This window comes from Polypterus senegalus, chromosome 5 (assembly GCF_016835505.1).
Source record: "Polypterus senegalus isolate Bchr_013 chromosome 5, ASM1683550v1, whole genome shotgun sequence".
Lineage (NCBI taxonomy): Eukaryota > Metazoa > Chordata > Cladistia > Polypteriformes > Polypteridae > Polypterus > Polypterus senegalus.
The window spans coordinates 202,444,276-202,470,894 of NC_053158.1; the positions used below are offsets into that span (position 1 = coordinate 202,444,276).

General features: G+C 40.4%; 1 protein-coding gene across 1 annotated transcript in view; it reads right to left on the reverse strand.

The window, feature by feature from the left end:
• Positions 1-26,619, reverse strand: part of kcnq3 (potassium voltage-gated channel, KQT-like subfamily, member 3) — a 269,851-nt gene that overhangs the window by 33,887 nt on the left and 209,345 nt on the right. The window contains exons 7-9 of the mRNA XM_039753985.1: positions 24,065-24,160; positions 22,208-22,302; positions 17,562-17,588 (exon numbers count right to left, since the gene is read on the reverse strand). Of these exons, the coding sequence (XP_039609919.1) occupies positions 17,562-17,588; positions 22,208-22,302; positions 24,065-24,160 (218 nt within the window). The remainder of the gene's footprint in view (positions 1-17,561; positions 17,589-22,207; positions 22,303-24,064; positions 24,161-26,619) is intronic.

Genomic DNA, 26,619 nt, shown 5'->3' on the forward strand with positions numbered 1-26,619 from the left:
TTGCTAAAACAAACACTAGAATTTAAGGAGGCTGCATTTGAATTCCATGCACAGTATTGGCACCAGCATGCCCTGCCTTAGGAAACATCTTTGGCTGTGTCTACCATTGTTATTCTCCCTGGCTGCTCCTTCTGGTTACTGGATGGCACCAATTAGTCTGCAGTCCCCGGAAGCCACTTGTGTGATTAACCAGCTAACAGGAGTTTTCATCCAGCGGTCCGGTAAAAATGAATGTTCTTGTAACTGCAGGACTTTCAAAAATTGCCCACTGGGTGGGGAGATACCATCAAACCCTGACTAGATAGTAGAAAGGGCCAGAAATATCTCTCCATTATATAAAAAAAATCCTGGGATGAGACGAGACTTTTTTCAAGTCCCGCGAGATGAGACTTTGGCCATGAGATTTCTCCAAGTCCCGCCCTCCTCTCATCCATATTCAACCACGCCCACGACCCTCTCACCTCTCATTCGTCTGAATGCTTTTGACAGACACAGTTCCTGCTCTCTCAGCTCTTATAAATTTTTACGTTTTACTCACTTTAAGTTCCCAATTAAAGAAGATGTATTATGTCCAAATCTTATTGAAGAATTTCATCCCGAAGGGATATCAACAGAAGAAATGAGTACACGGGCAATCCTAGCACCGAGAAACGATGAAGTCAAATGAATTAACGGGAAAATTGTCGATTGGTTACACTGCAAATTGGTGAAATGCGTATCAGTAGACTACGCTGAACCAGTTGGTGGTGATGGTCCAGAAGATGAAAACATCAACCTACAATATCACGAAGAATATCTACAACCGTTAACACCGTCCAGTCTTCCACCGCACAAATTACTGTTGAAAGAAGGATGTATGTACAGTAGTACATTTTCAGCGGATAACATTAGACACCAAAGGAGATCTTGATGTGCCATTCGTATTAAAATGTTTACAGTTTCCCGTAACTTTTGCAAAGACAATTAACAAATCTCAGAGACAAACATTTGAAAAAGCCTTAACGCGCACACGTAGCGGTCCCGGGACATAACAGCGTTTTAAAAACGTTACAGTAATGTGTGCATGCCCATCTGCCATGCATCTTGACATACTACCCATCAAATGAAACTTCAAAGTCTCGTCTTACCGATGATATAAACCATTTTGACACACAACAACCACAGCACTGACACTAAAGCCTTTTTTACAGAGAACTACATACTTTTAAGAGTTGACTTTCCCTACCTTTGAAGACCCCCTGCAAGTCAAACATCAGTATTTCCGAGCAGTATTGATCCCATTCTGTCCGTAAGGCTCCAGCGAATATAATCCAGTAAAACGATTAGGTCCAAAACACACGATATATCCTCAAAGGGGCAAAAACTCCGGAAAACGTTTCATAACTTGAGACCACCTACGTAATTTTTTTTCAATTCTATTAAACATATCAGATGTAATTTGTTTCTGCCGGTGATAACCATGCTACCGCATGTAACACGGAAGTGTTAGCTTCTGATCGACACCTAAGTTGGCCAATTACGACGGGTCTGGGGTTGACTGGCACCTCGTATAGCCAACGAGTGTCACAGACAGCTGAACGATGACGTACAACTCCAAACCCTGGTAGAATCTACCAGTTTGATTGGACACTGTGACTGACACTCAAAACTTACAGCCAATGAGCAGCCGAGCATTTTGATATGTAACTTGCCATACTAACTTGTAAACAAAACGATCGAGCTGCGTGAAGGTGGCATTTGTGCCAGTCTGCAGAGTTGGTGCGTGGTTGTTTATTGTGATTTCGCCAAGTTTTTTTGCATTTTAAATATGAATAAAAGTAGAAGTTTAAACGTAAATACACTCTCGATTAAATAATAGATGCATGTACGCGTTGTGAAAGTATTCAACCGCCCAGGGACGTCTAATGGCAGAGAGCGACATGTGACACGCCTTGTGCTTTCTGCTTGCTAGTGATTGCTGCCATCAAGTGGCACATGGAAAAACGCTGAGCTGTGTTGTAACAGTTTGTAAAAGAAATGTATATAGTTTGTGTGCATTTTATAAAAAAAGTAAAAATAAAAATATAAATATATTTTTGGCCCATAAGACTTGTATTGACTATTTTTACATAGAAATGTGTATTTTTTATTGTTTTTATTATTTTTATAACTAATAGAGTGACACTGTGTGTAGATATAGATTCCTTTAGGTGTAAGCTTTCAGTAGAGCCCTCATTGATATCTGTGGGTTGAAGCATTCAAAAGTTATTACACTTTTCCATACGTTCCAAAATGTGGATAATGGTCCCTCTAAAAGCCCTGGACATGCCCACATAAAAACTGGTGTCAAAATGTCATTTTGACAGGTATTCTTTTCAAATTTGAAATGTGAGTAGTCAACAAGTTATTCTGTTGGTACATTGTGTGTTTCTGTCCCCACCTACCTACTGCAGCTTTATTTTCCTTTATTTTCATAAAAAAACTTTGTTTTTTTTGTGAGTTCTAATGTGCATAACTTTTGATCAGTCACACCTACAGTGATTCTGACTACTAAGGGTGAAACTAGAGAATGTTACCTTTACAAAGAGACCAAACATGTGTTTATACTCCAGATAGTTCAATAACAGCAATGATTCTAATTTGGAGAGGTCAAATTACAAGCGATTTAGCAAAAATGACCCCGCTTGATAAGGGGTTTAATAGAGAGAAAAAAACAAAATTCAATCACGGGAAATTATACGTTGCGTTGTCACGATGAAAGTCCAAACACAGAATCAAAATTCAAAACGATCTTGACGAAAATGTTATTCCAAAAATTGTTTTTACTGAAGTTTTACAGCAAAAGTGTAAGTTTAAAAAGTATTTGCGTGTTAATTTCAAAGCCAAACAGAACAAATTCGCATTACGCAACAAATACCTCTAACGCAACCTGAAACATAATTTACTTTCAAATTATTACGTTTGACTGTTTTTTAATGTGGTTAATTACTCGCTGTAATGTAAAATAGTCATGCATATCTAACAATTCCCATGAAAATACCAATCTGTTCAAATTGTACATTCGTATCCCCATGCGTGAGCGGCAGAACCGCAAAGTGGTTGGCACGTGTCACTGGTCAGTTGTGGGCGAGCGAAACGAGCAGGGGGCAAAGCCCCCTAGTCTTTATTAAAAAAATAAAAAGTTTATTTAATACAGGAAGTGACAAAGAGTATACTGCATAAAAATCTTGACCAGAGCTGCACACAATACTCGCGATGTGGTCTCACAGGTGCGTTATGTAATGTCCCTTGTTTTTATGATATAATCTAACAATTCACTTGCTTTTGTAATTGCTTCTCCACATTGCTTAGATGATAAAAATGTTGTGTAAATATAAACCCTAAAACCATTTTTAGAGTTTCCTTCCTGTAGCTCAGTGTCCTCCATCTATTTATAACTGATGTTTTTTTTTGCTCATATGTAGCACCTTACACATTCCTCCATTAAACTATTAAGTGCTGTTTTTCAAGAATTCATCCAGTTCTGAACTTTGTCCAGGTCTTTCTGACTTGTCTTTGCTGCCTCCTCAGTGTCTGTCACCCCTCCAGTTTTAGAAACTGTCACAAGTTTACGAGCTGTACAGGAATCCAAGTCATTAATATAAATATTATACCCTGAATTCCAATTTCTTTCAGTTTAATGTCTTAACAATTTATGCGGAATGGCCACTGAAAATCAAAATAAATAGTACAGTGGAACCTCGGGTCACAAACGTCTCTGAACACGTATAAATCGGGTTATGACCAAAAAAGTTTGCCAAACTTTTGCATCTGTTCACGACCACACACTCGGGTGACAAACAAGCCAGTTTCACTTCCGGTTCGTACGCGCCGATGATTTCCACACATGTTCAGTCTCTCCCTGTGCATTCACTGTGAAGGCAGGAAGCAGGAGGAGAAAGCCAGTGAAGGAGAGAGAGAGAGAGAGACTGAGAGAGCGAAAGAGAGAGAGAGACTGAGAGAGCGAGAGAGAGAGAGCGAGCGAGAGAGAGCGAGAGAGAGCGAGTGAGAGAGAGCGAGCGAGAGAGAGCGAGCGAGAGAGAACGACAGAGACTGAGAGAGTGAGAGAGAGTGAGAGCGAGAGAGAGAGAGTGAGAGTGAGCGAGAGAGACTGAGAGAGCGAAAGAGACTGAGAGAGTGAGAGTGAGAGAGAGTGAGAGAGAGAGAGTGAGCGAGCGAGCACAGGCAGGCTTGCATGCAGCTGAGCAGGGAGTCTGGGTGTTTGTCTCAGTGTTATTCAATGTTTTTACATTTACTTTACTATCACACTGGGCATTCTATGGTATAATTAACTATTTTTGTGCTTAAAAATCTTTTAAGAAAATATATTTACATACAGTCCGTACAGTCTGGAACGGATTAATTGTATTTACATACAATCCTATGGGGGAAATTACTTCGGGTCACGACCAAATCGGATTAAGACTAAAGTTTTGGAATGAATTACGGTTGTGACCCGAAGTTCCACTGTACATGGGGTGTTCAGTTATAAAGAGGAATTTTCATGCTCTGTTCTTATGAAGAGTGCAAGGCAGACATGACACATTTGAGCTTGTCGTCAGTAGTGATAGCTGCTCTTCATCCCGCCTTCCTGACAGTTATAACCAACATTTCGGAGCAGGAGGCACACAGTAGTTACGCAGAAAATTATTATTACAATTTTGACAAATGAAGGAGTCATTCCATCTCAGATTTATTAAACTGATTAAAAATTAGTTTGGGGATGAGTGTCTCAGTTCATGTCAAATGAGGAGATTATTGACGCTGTGCAGGAATGGGTCAACATGCAATCAAAAGACTTCTACTGTTTGGGGATTTAGAAGCTTCCTGAGCACTGGAACAAGTGTACTGCAGTGGCAGGAGACTACATAGAAAAACAGTGTATAAGTCATTTCAATGTATTCAAATCATAAAGTGTAGCTCATAAATTTCTTTTATATTTGAATGCCTTTCATATTACTTACATTATGTAAATGTACGCATCTTAACTACCCCACAATTCAACAACCTCATGTTCTATCAGATGTATCGTTTTGTGATGAGAGCAGATTTTTATGAGAGCTTTGCAGAAGTAACCACAAGAGGGCAGCCAACTACCATTATTTTGTTTGATAAAGAGACCATTTAATTATTATTTTTATTTATTATTATCACAATGTAGTAGTAGGGTGCTGCACCGTGTTAACCATTCCGGATGCAATGAGAAAAGAAAAGGAAAATGACACCTTCCACTAAAAATATTTTATTTAGGCAGAAAAGGTGACTTCTCACTGCCTTTATTATTACAAAACAATTAAGAAAGAGTCACAAAGACAAAAATAATGAAAACTAGTAAAAAGAATAAGAGGAAATTGAGAGATGAAAAAGAAGAAGATGATGATGACGAGGGAAGCCTTGTCTTATACTGACTGAATCAGTGCTTACAAAAACTGTAAAAGAAGATTTCTGTGTAAACACCATTTCTAAAATCAGAAGAAGCCAGTGTCCTCTCAAATCGAAACCTAACGACATTTTCAGAAAGCTTTTAAAATATTTTCAAAAAATGTAAGGATTTTGTTTTAAAAAAAATTGTAATATCAGCACATTTTTATAAATCAGTGACACTTGCATAAATCAGTTTAATTTTAGTCAGTCAGTCATTGTCTAACCTGCTATATCCTAACTACAGGGTCACAGGGGTCTGCAGGAGCCAATCCCAGCCAGCACAGGGCGCAAGGCAGGAAGAAATCACGGGCAGGGTGCCAGCCCAATGCAGGGCACACACACACACCAGGATTGCCAATACACCTAACGTTAACCTGCATGTCTTTGGACTGTGGGAGGAAATCAACGCAGACACGGGGAGAACACGCAAACTCCATGCAAGGAGGACCCGGGAAGCGAACAACAGGTCTCCTTACTGCGAGGCAGCAGCGCTACCACTGTGCCCCCCAGTTTAAGTTTGTATAAGAATAAATGATACTTCATATTATTACACATATTAACTTGTTCATTTTTCAAAATGTCCAACATTTACCACTTTCCTGGCTCTGTCACGGTGCTTTAGAAGATCCTTAAAAAGTGCCAGACACAAAGCGGTGTGACCTTCATTGTACTCCTTCTCACCAAGGGCTGCTCTGCTGACTTTGGGACTTTCATCAGGCTTCACTTCACATTTTGTATTCAATACTGGACTGTAGTTTGTGAGACTCAAGGACTGTGTCTCTGATACATCCGAACAATCCGGATGAGAACAGACCATTAAGTCCACCAAAGCTTGCCAGTCCTATCCACCGAACTCCTCAAAAATAACATCAAGTTTTGAAAGCTCCTAATGTCTGACTGTCCTCCACACTACTTGGTCACGTATTCCACATGTTAATGGCTCTCTGTGTAAAGAAAAATGTTTCTACAAAATTTCCCCTTAACAAGTTTCCAACGATGTTCCTGTGATGAACTCATTTTAAAATAACAGTCTCGATCCACTGGATTGATTCCCTTCATAATGTTAAACACTTCAATCAGGTCTCCTCTTCATCTTCTTTTGTTTAAACTGTAAAGGCTCAGCTCTTTTAATCTTTCCTCATAACTCATCTCCTGTAGCCCTGAATCAGCCTCATCGCTCTTCTCTGGACCTTCTCTTGTGCTGCTATGTCCTTTTTGTAGTCTGGAGACCAAAACTGCACACAGGACTCCAGATGAGGCCTCACCAGTGTGTTATAAAACCTGAGTAGAACCTCATGTGACTTGTACTCCACACATCAAGGCGCTATATAACCTGACAGTCTGTTGGCCTTCTTAATGACGTCTGTACACTGTCTGGCAGTTGATCGTGTCAAGTCCACTACGACTCCTAAATCCTTCTCATGAGGTGTACCCTCCATTTTCACACCTCCCATTGTGTATTCACCTACGTGTAATACTTTACATTTACTGACATTAAATAGTTAACAGGCTCAGCTCTTTTCATCTTTCCTCATAACTCATCTCCTGTAGCCCTGAATCAGCCTCGTCGCTCTTCTCTGGACTTTCTCTTGTGCTGTTATGTCCTTTTTGTACTGCAAAAGTACTGCACACATCAAGGCGCTATATAACCTGCTATTCTATTAGCCTTCTTAATGTCTTCTGCACACTGTCTGGCAGTTGATAGTGACGGGTCCACTACGACTCCTAAGTTCTTCTCATGAGGAGGACTTTCAAATATGGACGTGAGCAACAGTGGAGCACCACCTGAACAGGCCCGTCTCCTTTTCTCTTCTTCTGTACACCTCAGACTCTAAATATCACAGCAGGTCAGTTCAATTGTAGAAATCCTCAGATGGTTCTGCACTTATGGGTTGTATTGATAAGGGGGGATGATACAGAGGAGAGTGAGGAGGAGAACGTTTGCTTCTTGGAACAAACAGAATTATCTACTCCAGTGGTCCCCAACTCTGGTCCTGGAGGGCCGCAGTGTCTGCAGGTTTTCATTCTAACAAGCTAAGTCAAGTCAAGTTGGGGAGCATGCAACGGTAAAGTGCGTTGCCGCACCCACTACGCGACAAAACAACTCGGGACCCCGGTTTGCAGACACGCGGTCCAGTCCCACCCTCCGGGAATGACCCTCTATCTGCCGCAGCCATGTGTTACGTGGGCAGCCCCTTGGCCTGGTCCAGCCACTCGGGTGCCCAACAATGAGGATCTTACGAGCCGGATCAACGTCAAGTGGGATTGAGTTTCTGACATTGGTAGGTTAAGACCCTTAACTCATCAGCAGGCCCTGTGTTCTGTAATCCGTCTTGTCGTTAGTTAGTTAGTTAGTTAGTTAGTTAACACTCTGAATTCTTGTGTTTCTCAAGTTTTATTGTTGTTATTGTTAATGGTGTATCATTATCTATCATACTGATATGTTATTCATGTGCATTTTGTGGCATTGCCCCCTGTTGTTTGTGAGTGGAGCCCGAGAAAGCAGCCCTCCAAAACGAGATGCCTTGGACTTTTTACATGTAAATAAAAATCCAGGACAAAATAATAATAAAAGAAAAATGTACTGCAAATCATAACTCTGTTCAGAAGTTTTCTGGCGGCCTCTACCCTTTTTCTCGCATGTTGTGTGTCGGGAGACCGCTAGGAATTTTAAAGGGCACGTCACGAGAGAGAGAAACACAAAACAGAAAATCAATACGTGCCATGGTAATAAAGTCCAAGATCGAGGACTGGGCGAAACCAAAGTCAGGAAATGAAGAGATCAATTCAGAAAAACAAAGAGGCGAGATAGCTTTTAGCAAAGTTTATTTATTCTTCGCAGCTCTGAAGTGGTTGGGTTTTTAAACCGTTTCCTGACTATTCTTGGGATTTCGTACTGGAATGTTTGATTCTGCACTGTAAAAAAAAAAAAACGTTACATTTACGGTAAAGCAGCGTTTCTCAACCTTTAAATAATTTGCGACCCAAGTTTTCATAGCAGTTTAAATCGCGACCCCCCTAACGTTATTTTAAAACCCTAATAAAATGTATTCCTATATTTTTTGCTGCCGATACACCGCTACAAGTTTTATTATACCTACTTCACTTTTATCGACATTGATCTAACTCTGTATTTATTTTTCTAGTATCAGAATGTAGTTGAAGTTCATTTGTTTTGGTTTCAATAGATGGATTTTCATATTTTCGATTTTTGTTTTGTTTTTTTTATTCACATCTTTGCGCCTCCTGTTTTGTTACCCACATGTTGAGAACCGCCGCGGTAAAGTAATGGCAGCTGGGTTGCCAGAATTTTAATGTAATAAATAATATGACTGCCTCGCAGTTAGGAGACCCTTAAGGGTTCGCTTCCCGGGTCCTCCCTGCGTGGAGTTTACATGTTCTCCCCGTGTCTGCGTGGGTTTCCTCCCACAGTCCAAAGACATGCCAGTTAGGTGGATTGGCGATTCTAAATTGGCCCTAGTGTGTGCTTGGTGTGTTTGTGTGTGTGTCCTGCGGTGGGTTGGCACCCTGCCCAGGATTGATTCCTGCCTTGTGCCCTGTGTTGGCTGGGATTGGCTCCAGCAGACCCCCGTGACCCTATTCGGATTCAGCGGGTTAGAAAATGGATGGATGGATGGATAATGGATAGGGGCGGCACGGTGGCGCAGTGGTAGCGCTGCTGCCTCACAGTAAGGATACTCTGGTTCACTTCTTGGGTTCTCCCCGTGTCTGCGTGGGTTTCCTCCCACAGTCCAAAGACATGCCGGTTAGGTGGATCGGCGACTCTAAATTGGCCCTAGTGTGTGGGTGTGTTTGTGTGTGTGTCCTGTGATGGGTTGGCACCCTGCCCAGGATTGGTTCCTGCCTTGTGCCCTGTGTTGGCTGGGATTGGTTCCAGCAGACCCCCGTGACCCTGTGTTCGGATTCAGTGGGTTGGAAAATTTATGGATGGATGGATAAATAATATGACAATATTTTTAGATCTACGGTATAACTTTGAAGTAAATAGCAGTTTTTTCTTTACAACACATTCCAACAGAAGGGAATGTTTAACCATAACCAGAAATTCATGTGGTGTAATAAACACGCCAATCAATAAACCATTAGAAAGTACTGTCAGGGTCAAACCCCAGTATGCAGTACGCTGCTGCCTCACAGTTTGGAGACTCGGGTCCTCCCTGCGTGGAGTTTGCATGTTCTCCCCGTGCCGGCGTGGGTTTCCTCCCACAGTCCAAAGACATGCAGGTTTGGTGCATTGGCGATCCTAAATTGTCCTTGGTGTGTGTGCCCTGCGGTGGGCTGGCGCCCTGCCCGGGGTTTGTTTCCTGCCTTGCGCCCTGTATTGGCTGGCCCGTGACCCTGTAGTTAGGATATAGCGGGATGGATGATGGATTTTGGAGTTGTTCACCTTTGCTATTTAACAGTTTTACGCAGTAAAATGAACAGATTTTTTCAGTGTAACTGTAAGGCATCAGAAAATGGTATGTAACATATTTTGAAGGTAGAAAAATATCGATTTTACAGAACTTGGCGGTAAAAAATAATGAAATGTATTGATTTGCAGGTCATTTTCAGTAGAACGTAAGGTAACTTTCCTTTTTACAGCATTTTTACCGTTAAATTTACTGACATTTTTTTATAGTGGGGTTTGTCTAGCCTGCGGTGGGCCTGGCGCCCTGCACCGGGGTTTGTTTCCTGCCTTGTGCCCTGTGTTGGCTGGGATTGGCTCCAGCAGACCCCTGTAGTTAGAATGTACTGTAGCTGGTTGGCTAATAGATGGATTTGCCTGGTTTGTATGCCTTTTGTACTCTTCAGAGTATTTTTTTTTCTTTTAAAAATAAATATTTTTAAATACAGATTCTTGTTTGCCCGCGTTATTAGGCGGGTTTGATGAATTCCCCTTCCGGAGGGCATTTTTAAGACGAACTCTGAGAAGCATCCAACATGCACTGCTGCACCGCCAGCCTAAATACGCAGTTGTGCTTCAGCGGTTTCATGGCAGATTTGATGTCACCCACACGTTGATGCCACACACTAACTACACTTAACTTACCCCAAATGTTAGCCGTTGATTCTACATGGTAGCCACAGTAACCATCCATCCATCCATTTCCTAACCCGCTGAATCCGAATACAGGGTCACGGGGGTCTGCTGGAGCCAATCCCAGCCAACACAGGGCACAAGGCAGGAGCCAATCCTGGGCAGGGTGACAACCCACCGCAGGACACACACAAACACACAGCACACACTAGGGCCAATTTAGAATCGCCAATCCACCTAACCTGCATGTCTTTGGATTGTGGGAGGAAACCGGAGCGCCCGGAGGAAACCCACGCAGACACGGGGAGAACATCCAAACTCCACGCAGGGAGGACCCAGGAAGCAAACCCGGGTCTCCTAACTGCGAGGCAGCAGCGCTACCACTGCGCCACCGTGCCGCCAGCCACAGTAACCCCTAATCTTAACGTACGCCGTGAAGCTGCTGGTCTAGACCTGCGTTGACGTGTGGTGCTGCGGCTCTGCAGTTGAAAATTGTTGGAGACTCCAAGATCAAAACAGAAATAACGTGTGCAGAGAGTGATGGCCGGTCGCACCACAAAAACATGAGGGTACCTGAGAACGCAAATAACATGGATGGCATGGAGAGTTTCTCTCCTCTGTTATCACTGAAGTTTGTTGTAACAAAGACGTCTAACCTGCAGAAGGTCCTTATTGGTCAGCACCCTCAGAAAATGAGCAACACGATAAGATAAACGTGAACTCCTTAACGCCAATGAACTTTATAAAATATTTAAAAAGGAGAAGAGAGTCCAGACTTTTAAGGCGACAAGAGAGAAATGACATTTTCCCGACTCTTCGGGATAATCAGCATTATTGATACTGTTAGAGTAAGACGTCACTCATAGCCAAGTCATACTTCTGAAGAATTTTGTTATTAACTCTATTCTTATTTTTGCAAATCATATGGTAAAATCTTTAATATTTATAACAACCTTTTGAAAGTAATGTAGGCATAGAAAAAGATTCACAAAGCCACGATCTATTGGGAGCAAGCAGGTTAATGGTCCCCTGTGATGGTCCTTAATTAATCTTAGCAACACTTTAAATGCAAAATCTGAAGGGCAAGGTCAAGAGGGAAATAATTCCAGATAAAACCAGTTTTTATGAGGGAAAGGCTCGAAGGGAAAGTTTTAAAACATTCAGAACTGCAGCAGGAGTGTTGTGACGTAACAGTATGACACAGGATCAAATAAAAATGAAACAAATCAACTTTTATTACCGTTAAAGGGGAAGAGACACGTTTTGCTATTTTAAAAAAGGAGACAAAGTGCTATTTCTTGTCAGAGCTTGGAAAAAAAAACAAAACTGTTCTGTGAAATGATAAAGCCACTGAAGTAAAAATGACCAGCGACACCATTAGTCTGGTGGGGAAACCTCAGACCACGAGAATCAACATGGAGGTGCTGACAAAATGTCTAGTCCACCTCATTAAAACACCCCTTTAAACTACAAGGAAGGAGAATATTAGGGTCCATCCAACCCTCAGGCCTGGGGTGCCTCAAAAATCAACGCTGAGTCCTCTCATCTTCTCTCTACACACCTCAACACTACGCCTTATCTTTGACTTCCATGTTTTTTTTCCCCCATCAGTGTGATAGATAGATAGATTGATAGATATGAATGGCACTATATAATAGATAGATAGATAGATAGATAGATAGATAGATAGATAGATAGATAGATAGATGTCAAAGGCACTATATAATAGATAGATAGATATGAATTGCACTATATAATAGATAGATAGATGTCAAAGGCACTATATAATAGATAGATAGATAGATAGATAGATAGATAGATAGATAGATAGATAGATAGATAGATAGATAGATAGATAGATAGATAGATAGATAGATATGAATGGCACTATATGATAGATAGATATACATTGGAGTTTTAATGCACACCCCTTCTGGATACCATGGGGGCTGCCAGGGGTCGCTGCAGGGAGGGCCAGGGACTACTAATTTCCCTATAACCCGGAAGTACATCTTAGTCACAGCCACAGGGGAAATGATGTACTTCCGGGATGAAGAAAAGGAGTTTTCACCTGACCCGGAAGTGTTAAGAATCACATGGACTGAGGGATCAGAAACACTTCCGGGTCAAGCACTTTAAAAGGACTGTGGGAAATCCCTGCAGTGAGCTGAGTCGGGAGGCAGAGGGACAACGCGTCTGGGAGAGGAGGACTGGTTATTGTATTGATTATTAGTGATTATTGAATGAGTATTGTGGAGTGTAGGATGCTTTGTGCACTTATTAGTTATAATAAAGTCAACTTTTGGACTTTTATCTGGTGTCTAGCGTCTGCTCGGAGGGTTTAAGGGGACGACAGTGCCCCCTATCTGCCTCAATAGATAGATAGATAGATAGATAGATAGATAGATAGATAGATAGATAGATAGATAGATAGATAGATAGATAGATAGATAGATAGATATGAAAGGCACTATATAATAGATAGATAGACAGACAGACTCACTCACTCACTATGGTCTGAGAACACAACAGAATTGTTAAAAATGAAAAAAAATTAAAAGAAAACCTTCTGACTTTGTGGTCCCAGACCTTTGCATGACATCAAATCTCAATCCAGACTCTAGTCATGTGTAGCTACTGGGTGGTAGAACGAGATGCCCACCTCCAATTGCAGTTCTGACTCCTTCAATGTGATTAAGAAGCGTGTAAAGACCCTTGTTTGGTGAATTTCTCCTTTATTGATTATGGCTTTGATAGATTATTATAACTATGGAAGTGTAACTCTCTTGTGTTTTGTGCGGAGCTCTAAATCTGTGATGATCACTTTGTACCCTCGTTCTGTCATACTTTTTCATAAACAGTGCCCCCAGACTGATGTTTATTCAATTATGTTGATTTCTTTTGTAAGTCGCTTTGGAGAAAAGCATCTGCTAAGCATAAACAATGTCAATGTTATCAGGTCGTGGTGATTTGTTTGATTTTAGCCATTTTAATCTAAGCAACTCTTCTCCCTCTACAATTTTCCGAATGCCTCTGCTCCTCCTTAGTGGTCCTTGTTAATGTTGGGAGGTGATCCACTTTTTCACATGTGAAAATGTCAGAAACATGCATGACTAGAGCCCTGCCTGTATATTTTAATTCTCCCTTAGTGTTTCTGATATATTTCACATCCTCCTTGACCGTTGGTCAGGAATCATTGAGGCAAAAATAAGACAACAGTCTTATTAAAACATTTTTCATTATTTACTGCTGTGCCAACAGTCAGTAATTATAAGGAACTGAGGGTCAGAAAGGTCAACCCAAAGTACAGATCATTACACAAGAGGGTCAAAGAGCTTGTAGCATCCTGAAAGGCCTCAGTGTGATGAAATCTAACACTCGGTTTGTCGTTCTCAGGGCTTCAGACAATGCTTCACTCTATCACTCCGGCCAGTCGAGATCAGAGTTAACCTAACTGAATGCTTTTAAGAAATAAAGGGATAACGGAGTACCAGTAGGAAAATTCACTCAAATATCGAGAGGACATGCAAACTCCACAAATGACAGTGACTGGGCTGGGACTGAAGCCCACCTTCCTGAATTTAAAAGATCTAAACACTGCACCATCATAAACTTAGTCAACCCATTTTTACACTTCACATGACATGTCATCCTCATATCTGCTTTATCTAATTCACAGTCTTGGAAGACAGGAGCCAAACTCTGTTGCACTCTGCAGCAAGACGGGAACCAAACCTGCACAGTGTGACTGCCCATTGCAGAGTCTCTCTCACACACACAAACACACAACACCAATTAACTTTTGACAGTCTAGTCACGTTGGGGAGCCTGCACTGGTACAGTGTGTTTCCACACCCACTACACGATGAAACAACTCGAGATCCCGGCTGGCAACCCCCCAGGCAGACACGCGTTCCAGTCCCACCCTCCGGAAATAACCCTCTATCTGCCGCAACCAGGTGTTACGTGGGCGACCCCTTGGCCTGGTCCAGCCATTCGGGTCCCCAACAATGAGGATCTTGCAAGCAGGATCACCCTCGGAGAAACGCGCCACATGGCCGTAGTGCCGTAACTGACGCTCCCTCACGATGCAGGGAATGTGCCTCATTCGGGACTCCATGAGCAACACAAAGTCAAACCAACGGTACCCAAGGATTCTCCGAAGAGACACACATGAAGGAGTCCACTCTTCGTCTCAGGCCACTGGATAGCGTCCATGTCTCGCAACCATATAGCAAGACAAGAAGCACCAGGACTCTAAAGACTTGGACTTTCGTCCTTCTGCATAGATATCGGGAGCGCCACACACCCCTTTCCAGCGACCTCATGACCCCCCATGCTCTCCCAATCCGTCTACCAGAGACATGAATGTCACCACCGAGGTAAGTAAACCGCTCGATGAGGTCGACACTCTCTCCGCAGACACACACACTGCTGATGGCCATGTCCAAGAGCTCATTAAAGACCTGGATCCAGCCTTTTTTGACAATGACGGTATCTATTTTTTGGACATGGAAAGAAAAGGTGAAACTCACAAATGTAAAAGAACATGCAGACTCCAGTCAGACAAGAGCCAGCCACTGTATTTAAGTACAGAACTTTGATTCATGAGGCGACAGCAGCAGCCACTGTGCTGGCCAGTTTAAACAATAATTAATAATTACAGAGCTGCCAATATGGTGACATCTACAGTGCCCTCCATAATGATGGGGACATAAACCCAATTGTGTTTGATTTCCCTCTCTGCTTCACAGTTTAAAATGATAAATCAAACAATTCAGAAATCATGATTAAAGTGCACATGGCAGACTTTCATTTGAGAGGATTTGGAGGCATTTCGGTCACACAACATTTCTTCTATATGGTCCCCTCCCATTTCAGGGCACCATAATGTTCTGCACAAAGCAATGGCAGGTCTATTAAAGTTGCCATATTTATATCCCTCATATGCAATGACTGCTTGAAGTATGTGATTCATCGACATCAGCATCCTTTTAAACTCCTGTGTGGTCTCAGCAGTATGTTTGGCTCATCATCTTGTTGTAGGATGAAGTGCCGTTCACTCAGTCTTAGAGACGTTTACTGAACTTGAGCAGATCAGATGTTTCTACACACCTCAGAATTCATTGTGCCACTGCCATCAGCAGTCAAATCATCAATGAAGAGAAGTGTGCCAGGACCTGTGGCAGCCATCCATGCCCAAGACAGAACATCCCCAGCATCGCTATGTTTAACAGATGAGGTGGAATGCATTGGATCTTGGGCAGCTCCTTGTAATCTTCACACTTTGCTCTCACCATCACTCTGATGAGGTTCATCTTTGTCTTGTTTGTCCACAAAACCTTTTCCCAGAATTCTGCATGCTCTTTGAAGTCGTTTATCACAAACTGTAATCTGGCTGTCCTGTTTTGGTGGTCTGCATTTTGCAGTGTGGCCTCTGGATTTCTATTCATGATGTCTTCTGCTGATAGTCGTCTCTGACACACACACACACACACATTGGCTCCCTGAAGTCTGTTTCTGGTCTGTCAGACAGGCATTTGGGGCTTTTTCTTTACCATAGTGAGGATTCTTCTGTCATCAGCACTGGAGGTCTTCCTTGGCCTAACAATCAGTCCCTTTGTGATTACTGAGCCCACCAGTGTGTTCTTTCTTCTTCATGATATTCCAGACAGTTGATTCCAGCCATCCTTAAGTTTGACTGTCTCCAATGGTTTGATTCTTGCTTTTCAGCCTCATGGCGGCTTCTTTGACTTTCATTGGCACAGCTCTTGGCCTCATGATGAACAACGACAGCTATAGACTCCAAAATGTAGAAGCAGGCCAAGGAATCTTATTAAGCCATGAAACCCACCTGAGGAATCACAAACACCTGTGACGCCAATTGTCACAAACATTATGGAGGGCACTATATCTAGTAAGGTAGATAGATAGATGTCAAAGGCACTATATAATAGATAGATAGATAGATAGATAGATAGATAGATAGATAGATAGATAGATAGATAGATAGATAGATAGATAGATAGATAGATAGATAGATAGATAGATAGATAGATAGATAGATAGATAGATATGAAAGGCACTATATGATAGATAGATAGATAGATAGATAGATAGATAGATAGATGTCAAAGGCACTATATAATAGATAGATAGATAGATAGATAGATAGATAGATAGATAGATAGATAGATAGATAGATAGATAGATAGATATGAAAGGCACTATATAATAGATAGATAGATAGATAGATAGATAGATAGATAGATAGATAGATAGATAGATAGATAGATAGATAGATAGATAGATGTCAAAGGCACTATATAATAGATAGATAGATAGATAGATAGATAGATAGATAGATAGATAGATAGATAGATAGAGATAGATAGATAGATAGATAGATATGAAAGGCACTATATAATAGATAGATAGATAGATAGATAGATAGATAGATAGATAGATATGAAAGGCACTATATATGATAGATAGATAGATAGATAGATAGATAGATAGATAGATAGATAGATAGATAGATAGATATGAAAGGCACTATATAATAGATAGATAGATAGATAGATAGATAGATAGATAGATAGATAGATAGATAGATAGATATGAAAGGCACTATATAATAGATAGATAGATAGATAGATAGATAGATAGATAGATAGATGTCAAAGGCACTATATGATAGATAGATAGATAGATAGATAGATAGATAGATAGATAGATAGATAGATAGATAGATAGATAGAAAGGCACTATATAATAGATAGATAGATAGATAGATAGATAGATAGATAGATAGATAGATAGATAGATAGATAGATAGATAGATAGATATTGGTCTGAAGACACACAATGGCTACAAAACAAAATAATTATAAAGGAAGAAAAGTTATAACTTGCCGATCTATGTCAATTTCTATATAACAAATGTCACACTGCAGAAGGTGATAAAGTGCAAGATTTCCAGAGAAAACTTCATTAAAAACACAAATCCAATGAATGTGTGAATATTAAATTTCAAATGGTGTGAGGAAATGAATTGGCTGGAAATTAAAAGACTTACCTGGCAACTCCTTCCAGAAGATCCTTTCTTCAGACAAAAACAAAAAGAAGAAAACACACATCATTAGTTATGAATTCAAACTAATTGTGTCCGGTTTGAAAAAAAGCATAAAACAGAGTTTTTTTAGAAGTTAGAATATTTTGAGAAAATGTGACAGATAATTAAACAAGAAAAATGTTTTTTTCCCCACTGAAGAGAAAACCTCCACATAATTAAAGGATTAAACACAAGGTGGCACTAAAACATAACTGATGTGAGTCTTTCCAAATACAGTGCCTATAAAAATTTTAATGCTAATTTATCATCGGTAAAACCATTTGCACATAATATACAAGATGAACAAAAATGAAGTTTGACATTGAAAAATCTTCTGTTCCTTGCCAGCTCTGATTCTGACTGGTATTATGTTAAGAAATTTAGCTGTGATTAATTATAAGAAAATTTAAATAGACATTTTACATCAAGCAAAATTGGTACATTTCATTAATTGGAGTGAAGTACTGTACTTTCTCTTTGTTGAAAAGTAAAAATAAAAAAAGATTTATATGAGTAGCCTCTTTGGCTTGTTGGTATTTGATGGAACAGCCAAATGCACTCTTTGACAATTTGGTCCATTTAGATCATCCATCTATCCATCCATCCATTATCCAACCCGCTATATCCTAACTACAGGGTCACAGGGGTCTGTAGGAGCCAATCCCAGCCAACACCGGGCGCAAGGCAGGAAACAAACATTTAGATCAAAGGCTGCTATTCATGTGATAGTGATTCTGATTCCTTAAGTAGATTTATCTCCACAAGAACACAGAATTCAAAGGATGGTTGCATTTTCTCTCATAAGGAGGTTTTGACTGTTCCTTCTCATGCACTTCCAAGAGAGCCTGGTATATTATGTTAAGTATTACAAATATGAAGTGAAAATGTTTGGTTTGAATGCACAATAGGAGGTCTGAAAATCGAAAGTACACCTCATGAGAAAGTCTTTGGAGTCATAGTGGAGTTGACACTGTCAACTGCCAGACAGCACACAGAAGCCATTAAGAAGGCTAACAGAATGTCAGGTTATATAGCGCCTTGATGTGTGGAGTACAAGTCACAGGAGGTTCTGCTCAGGTTTTATAACACACTGGTGAGGCCTCATCTGGAGTCCTGTGTGCAGTTTTGGTCTCCAGGGTACAAAAAGGACATAGTGGTACTAGAGAAGGTCCAGAGAAGAGAGACTAGGCTGATTCAGGGCTACAGGGGATGAGTTATGAGGAAAGATTAACAGAGCTGAGCCTGTTAACTATTTAATGTCAGTAAATGTAAAGTATTACACGTAGGTGAATACACAATGGGAGGTGTGAAAATTGAGGGTACACCTCATGAGAAGGATTTAGGAGTCGTAGTGGACTTGACACGATCAACTGCCAGACAGTGTACAGAAGTCATTAAGAAGGCTAACAGACTGTCAGGTTATATAGCGCCTTGATGTGTGGAGTACAAGTCACAGGAGGTTCTGCTCAGGTTTTATAACACACTGGTGAGGCCTCATCTGGAGTCCTGTGTGCAGTTTTGGTCTCCAGGGTACAAAAAGGACATAGCGGTACTAGAGAAGGTCCAGAGAAGAGCGACTAGGCTGATTCAGGGCTACAGGGGATGAGTTATGAGGAAAGATTAAAAGAGCTGAGCCTTTACAGTTTAAGAAAAAGAAGAGGAGAGATGACTGTGTGAAGTGTTTAAAATTATGAAGGGAATTTGCCCACTGGATTGAGACTGTGACATTAAAATGAGTTCATCAAGAACATGCGGACATAGTTCAACTTGTTAAGGGTAAATTTCGCACTAACATTAGGAAGTTTTTCTTTACTCAGAGAACCATAGACACTTGGAATTAGCGACCAAGTAGTGTGGTAGACAGTAGGACTTTAGGGACCCTCAAAACTCTACTTGATGTTCTTTTGGAAGAATTAAGTGGATAGGACTGGCGAGTTTTGTTGTGTTGAATGGCCTGTTCGCGTCTTTGACTGTTCTAATGTAATTGGCAAACCTTGACTTTCTCAAATTGGGAGGTCACCCTTAAGTTAAATCCTTCAATCCTTTAGGACCTTCTTTTTCTAACCCTAATCCTTACTTTAACCACATTTTATATGACTGTCTTTCCCATTCCCATCTAGCAATCTATCTTGATTTTCAGAAAGCATTTGATAAGGTACCACGTGAAAGTTTGGGCATCAAACTAAAAGTAGGAGTTGGGCTCAGAATTGGCTCAGACACAGGAAGCAGAGGGTGTTGGTGTGAGGAACCTCATCAGAACTGGCTGACATTAAGAATGGTGTCCAGCAGGGGTGAGTGCTGTGACCACTGCTATTTTTTAATATATATATATATATATAAACTAGCGACTGGGAGCCCGATCGAATCAGGCTACAAATTCTACGTTTGTGAAATCCATACTTTCTCTGCAAAGAATTATTTGTTTTTTTAAAGTCCTTGAAATGATTTAGTTATCATGGCACTGATTTGTGCTTAAAATAGACCTTTTCGGCCGATGTAATGAAGAGCTTCCTGTTTAAACGGGGCTGCGAGACATGAACTCAGCTCTTCGGCGCACCTCACTTGATTTTTTCCGCCAAACAAATTTTCAAAACAAACCGTATTTTACGACTCTAATCAGAGACGGAGTAATAATTATGTTGCCGTCGTCATTTTAGATCTGTTAATACCCAGCCGTCATTACTCAGTTTGCCAATAAATTTCAGAAGGTCGAATGCCAAAACCGAACTGCCCAAAGATAGTTTTCGACGTACCAAGCAAATGGTGATACGTTCTAAGTTACTTACGGTTCCGGAGCTGTCGAAGGGTTTAAGTCAGTCGACGATGTTAGTCCTGGAAAGTACACCCCACCAAACCAACGTTCCAAAAACCTGTTATCTGCTCGAACCAACACCGACTTACTATACTCGGCCATCCAGCGGCGTCACTGAAGCATTCGAACATTCTTAGCCAGTCATGCAATACTGCGTCCGCATTTGCCATGTTATGTTCTAACTTCAGAGGCAGAGTCCCATTGCATGGTTCTAACTTGTATTGAGTCGAGGTATTGACGCGAACGCCATACATACGGGGTATTGACGTGAACACTATACATACGGATAGTATCAAATTATATATAAGGATGATTTGGATAGGAATAGAAATAACAAGCTGGCTAAGTTTGCAGATGATACCAAGCAAGGTGCATCAGCAGATAATCGAGAATCCATTGAATCATCAAAGAGGCTTGGACAGATTTGTGGATGATGAAATTTAATGTCAATAAATGTAACATATAACATGTATGAAGTAAAAATGTGAGGATGAGGGGGTTGAAAACCAAAAATAAGCCTTATGAGAAGGATTTAGGAGTCGCAGTGGACTCGACAGTATTAACTTCCAGACAGTCTTCAGAAGCCTTTAAGAAGGCAAACAGAATGTCAGGTTATATAGCGCCTTGATGATGAAACTTGGATTTACGAGTTTGACTCTGGAACCATGGAACAGTCCAGTCAGTTGTAGACATCAACATCTCCAAAACTGATCAAAGAATGTCAGGTGAAATTGAACATCAGGACAGTGATGATCACTTTTTGACATTGATGGACTTCTTCATGATGGGTTTGTTCCCAGTTCATTGTTTATCAGCGACATTACATCAAAGAGCTGAGGAGTCTATGAGAAAACTTCAGGGTGAAAACGTCCAAAGAAGTGGCCCACCCAAAACTGCATTCTACACCTTGACAACACACCTACAGAAAGTATGTGGTCAGTCAGAGATTTTGACCAAAAGTGATGTAGTCATTGTTTTCTGCCCCTCATATTCACCAGGCTTCTGATTTCATGATTTGCTATCATGGAAGAAATCCAGGAAAAAATGGAGGGGGGTACTAGAGATGGCAACAAAAGTGGAGTACTGGTGATATTTTCAGGAATTTGAGGAGCTCTGAGACATCTCAAAAGGAGAGGATTTTGAAGGTGACTAAAGGATATTGCTGTAATCTATATATTAAAAGATTATTTTATTAACAATTCCAGGAATTTGTGGGTCCCCGGCTTTCCTTGTAGACCGGCATAGACCATCCCGATATATCCAAACTATAGGGGGGTCTGCTGGAGCCAAACCCAGCCATCAGGCAGGAAATAAACCCTGGGTAGGGCGCCAGCCCACCGCAGGGCATAGACCAAGAAAATTCACATTCTATAATTACAAGTAGATCATTTTAGGTTTCCTTTATTAGTAACAGATTGATAAAGCAACACAGTACACAGAGAGGGGCATAATAAAACATTTTAAAAAAACACAAGCAAGTCACAGGCGGCATCAGTTTGGTGACGTGAGGAATTATATGGGAATCAAAAACAGACATATATGCACAACACAAAGGATTGCTAACGATTTTGCCTTTTTCTGTTACCTTTCAATTTTTGGATCCGCATTCAAAATTCGCTTCCGTGATTCTATTGAAATTGAATTCTTAGCAGCGGCATAATGAGACCATGCAGACTGAATATCACAAGATACAGATAAAAAAAAAATACATATAAAAAATATAGAAAATAATGAGATAAAGAAATAAAACCAAAACAGAATTGTATCCTAAATAATTCTGCGTTGACAAAGACTTTACCTGAAACATGGCAGGGATATGACGGTTTCATAAAATCTCCAGGTGGCAATGAGGTCGTCTCGGGTGGGGTTGGTGGCATAATATCTCCAGGCTGACTGCAAATATTAAATAAGAAAATGAGGTGTAGGATTGAAATGTAAAACGTAATTTTACAGACTAGTAAGTGAATCAGGACCTCCATCTATCCATAGCATTACATATATTACTAGCTACGGTACCTGGTGAAGACAAGAAATACAATATTTTTGAAATATTTCCTATCTCTTGCCCTACGTGTATCTTCAGCACCTTTCTTCGGTATTTGCATGCATGTGAACGTCTCTTTACCATCACTCCTTCTCTCGAGTACCATCCCTTAAAGCCCCCTTCTCAGACTCTCATCATTAACAAGACGCTTTTCTCGCCTCCTGTCAAATTTTATGTTTTTTATGCTTTTGGTCTTTGAAGTTGGCTCTCTCAAAGTCCTTCTTATGTCTTTATTAATGTGTTCCCTCTCTCAAGCGTTATCCCTTAAATCCCGCTTCTTAGACTCCCATCATTATTGAGACGACTTTCTCTGATTTTGTAAGTTTTATGCTTTCAGTCTTTGAAGACGAATCTCTCAGCGTGCCTCTTACATCTTTACTATCTCATACTCTCTCTCTCATACATCTTTACTCTTTCAGAGTGTCTCTTACGCTTCTACTAACGCCACTTCACCGACACTCCATTTCTCAAAGGTATTCCTGTAAAGCCCAATTCACAGATTATTTTCAAGACTCTTTTCTCACCTCCTGTCTGTTTTTATACAGTACTTCCTGTCTTTGAAGGCGACTCTCTCAGTACGTGTCTTACGCCTTTACTAATGTGTCTTCACCGGTGCTCCATCACTTGATCGCAATCTCATAAAGAACCCCTTTTCAGATTCTGTCATTATGTTCAAGGCTCCTTTCTCACCTCCTGTCTGTTTTTATATTTCCCATCTTTGAAGACGACTCTCTCGTCATGCCTCTTACATCTTTACTATCTCATACTCTCTCTCTCTCTCTCATACATCTTTACTTTCTCAGAGTGCCCCTTATGTCTCTACTAACGCCTCTTCACTGACACTCCATTTCTCAAGTTCATTCCCTTAAAGCCCACTTCTCAGACTCTGTCATTATTTTCAAGATGTCTTTCACACTGCCTGTCCAGTTTTATACTTCCTGTCTATGAAGGAGACTCTCTCATAGTGAGCCTTTACTCCTCCTTTTGTGGCTCAAACTTCCTCTTTTGTCATGACACCTATGACAAACTGACCAATCCCATCAAAGTCAATTTGACCAATTAGATTATTCCGAGGGACCGGATATACAACTGCTTTCAGTGCGTCCAGGGCTTTCCTGATGTGTTTGTTCAGGCATTATGCATCTTTTGAACTCAGGATGCTTCCCCAGGACACCAGAGCATCCGGCAGTCTGTCTATCTATCTATCTATCTATCTATCTATCTATCTATCTATCTATCTATCTATCTATCTATCTATCTATCTATCTATCTATCTATCTATCTATCTATCTATTATATAGTGCCTTCTATCTATCTATCTATCTATCCTTTCTATCTATCTATCTATCTATCTATCTATCTATCTATCTATTATATAGTGCCTTTCATATCTATCTATCTATCTATTATATAGTGCCTTCATATCTATCTATCTATCTATCTATCTATCTATCTATTATATAGTGCCTTTCATATCTATCTATCTATCTATCTATCTATCTATCTATCTATCTATCTATATATCTATCTATCTATCTATCTATCTATCATATAGTACCTTTCACTATCTATCTATCTATCTATGAATGATGAAGGTATACATTTTCAAACCTGTATTAATCCAGCAGCAGGGTGTCTCCGTTTCTCAAAGTGCTTTTGCCGATGTTGTTCCTGAACTTTCAAAGCCAAACCAGAACCTAAAATTCCCTAGAAGAGACAATACAGATTGATGTTAATGTATATTGTTTGTAAACCAATTATTTTTAGAATCCTAGGGCCACAATCAATACAGAAGTCATTTTTCTGCTGTATTTTCCTAGGCTGGATAGGCTCTTGCCAATGACCTATAAAGGCATTAAACAGGTTCATGGCTGAGTTGTATCTTATTTTTCCTTATTGGATAAAAAAAAACCCAAAATGCTTCCCAATGCACTAGTAAAATAAAATGTGACATGCTTATTGGGAAACTGTCAAAAAATAGGATGGAAAATATAAAAGCTTTGTCTATTTATAATAAAGTTGAAGACCAGGAGATTAAACATTATTAAGGGATTTTAAGGCATGTGTCTTGACTACAGCACTGGACTGTAAACCACTGATTCTGCCTCATTCTTTGACCGTAAACACATCACATAATGGACATTAAAAATGTATCTGTAAATAGGTGTATTTTCACCTTGGATAAAGGTGTCTATATATATAATTATAAAAAAAAATCTTGGAAGGAATGGAAGGAGATGAGATGTGATTTTCTCGGAGACACCTTAATGTAATTCGAGACAAGGCAGTGAGACAAAAGGACAGCTGCTGTACAGGCTTTTAAATGTTCGAAGCAACGCGAGCGGCAGAGACTCAAAGTGGCACAACCTGACAGGGGGTGGGTGAGTGAAGCGAGCATGGAGCAAAGCACCCTAGTATGTATATATATATATTGCATAGTTTATTGTCAAATAATGCAAAGAGTACGTGACACGTGTTTCGCCCTTATTTGGGCTCATCAGGCAGACAGACTGACTGTTCCCGTGCTGGGATCGAACCTCGGACATCAGCGACGAAGTCTCTTTACGCTGCGCCACGGCGTGTGGTTCGTTTATTTGACAGCCTGTAGATCGGAGTAATTATATTCATACCATACAATCCGTTCATGACTCAGACTTCAAATGCAATATATATATATATATATATATATATATATATATATATATATATATATATATATATATATATATATATATATATATATATATATATATATATATACTAATAAAAGGCAAAGCCCTCACTCACTGACTCACTCACTGACTCATCACTAATTCTCCAACTTCCCGTGTGGGTGGAAGGCTGAAATTTGGCAGGTTCATTCCTTACAGCTTCCTTACAAAAGTTGGGCAGGTTTTATATCGAAATTCTACGCGTAATGGTCATAACTGGAAGCTGTTTTTCCATTTACTGTAATGGAGATGAGCTTGAACGCCGTGGGGCGGAGTTTAGTGTGACATCATCACGCCTCCCACGTAATCACGCAGTACATAGAAAACCAGGAAGACCTCCAAAAGCGCTGAAGAAAACATGCATTATATAATTGAGAAGGCAGCGAAACAATAAGAAGCGGCGAAGTGACATATACAACCATATTCATGAGTTCTGCTACTTGAAACAAAGCACGATGTAAACCTACACTTTAAATTAAGTTCATAGACAGGCTGCGCTGGCGTTTGTAATTTAGTGCCTGCCCATATAAGGCCGTCCGTCAGCGGCAATCCAATAGCAAACTCCCACTAAATATTCACGGGTGAAGGACTGTGCTTATGGAGAGGAAGATGAGATGGTCAGGGTGGTGTTTGACACAAACTCAGCGAAACTGCGAGAGAAAGTTTTAAGTGCCAGGACTAAGGTAACATTAAATACAGCCATGGACATAGCACGAGATGGCACCAGCACAGCTGGGAACCTTCGATGCATGTACACCGAGTGGCTCACGTGAACTGACGAGTGCACAGATAAAAGCAACAGTTCCAAAGAGCTGAACAAAACCGAATTACACAATTGAAAAGGCAGCAAAAATATGAAGCGTCTGATAAGCATATTCATAAATCCAGCTACTGTGGAAACAAAGCACACGGTGGAAAAAGTCAATGTCCCGCTAAAGGAAGACAGTGTAAAAAACCGTGCATGCAGTGTGTCAGGTCTCAGATAAAGAAGAAGACGAGCTGTTTATTGATGCAGTAAGAAACGAATCGATGAATGAAACCTGTCATCTTTACAACGATTGACAAACACGGAATGTAACTTGAACACAACACATCCTACAAATACGAACCTGATTGAAAGAAATAATGATAATCAAATCCTTGATGACAGCAACACTCAGTAACACTCACAAAACAAATACTGTATATTGACAGTCATGTTACGTTATTTTTAAAATGTTCCCTTTTCTTTTCTAGCTTTTTTAACACACTACTTCTCGCTGCGATACGCGGGTATATATATATATATGTATATATATATCCCGATCTACATACTCGAATAATGGATACTTTATTCGCCATCAATGATTGTTTTGGTAAAGCCATACTCAGTGTATTCATTAGATGAACGGTAAAAAGTAAGAGCGAGGGGAGGATGACTTATTGAGGCATGCAGGCTGTAGTCTTGCGTCAACT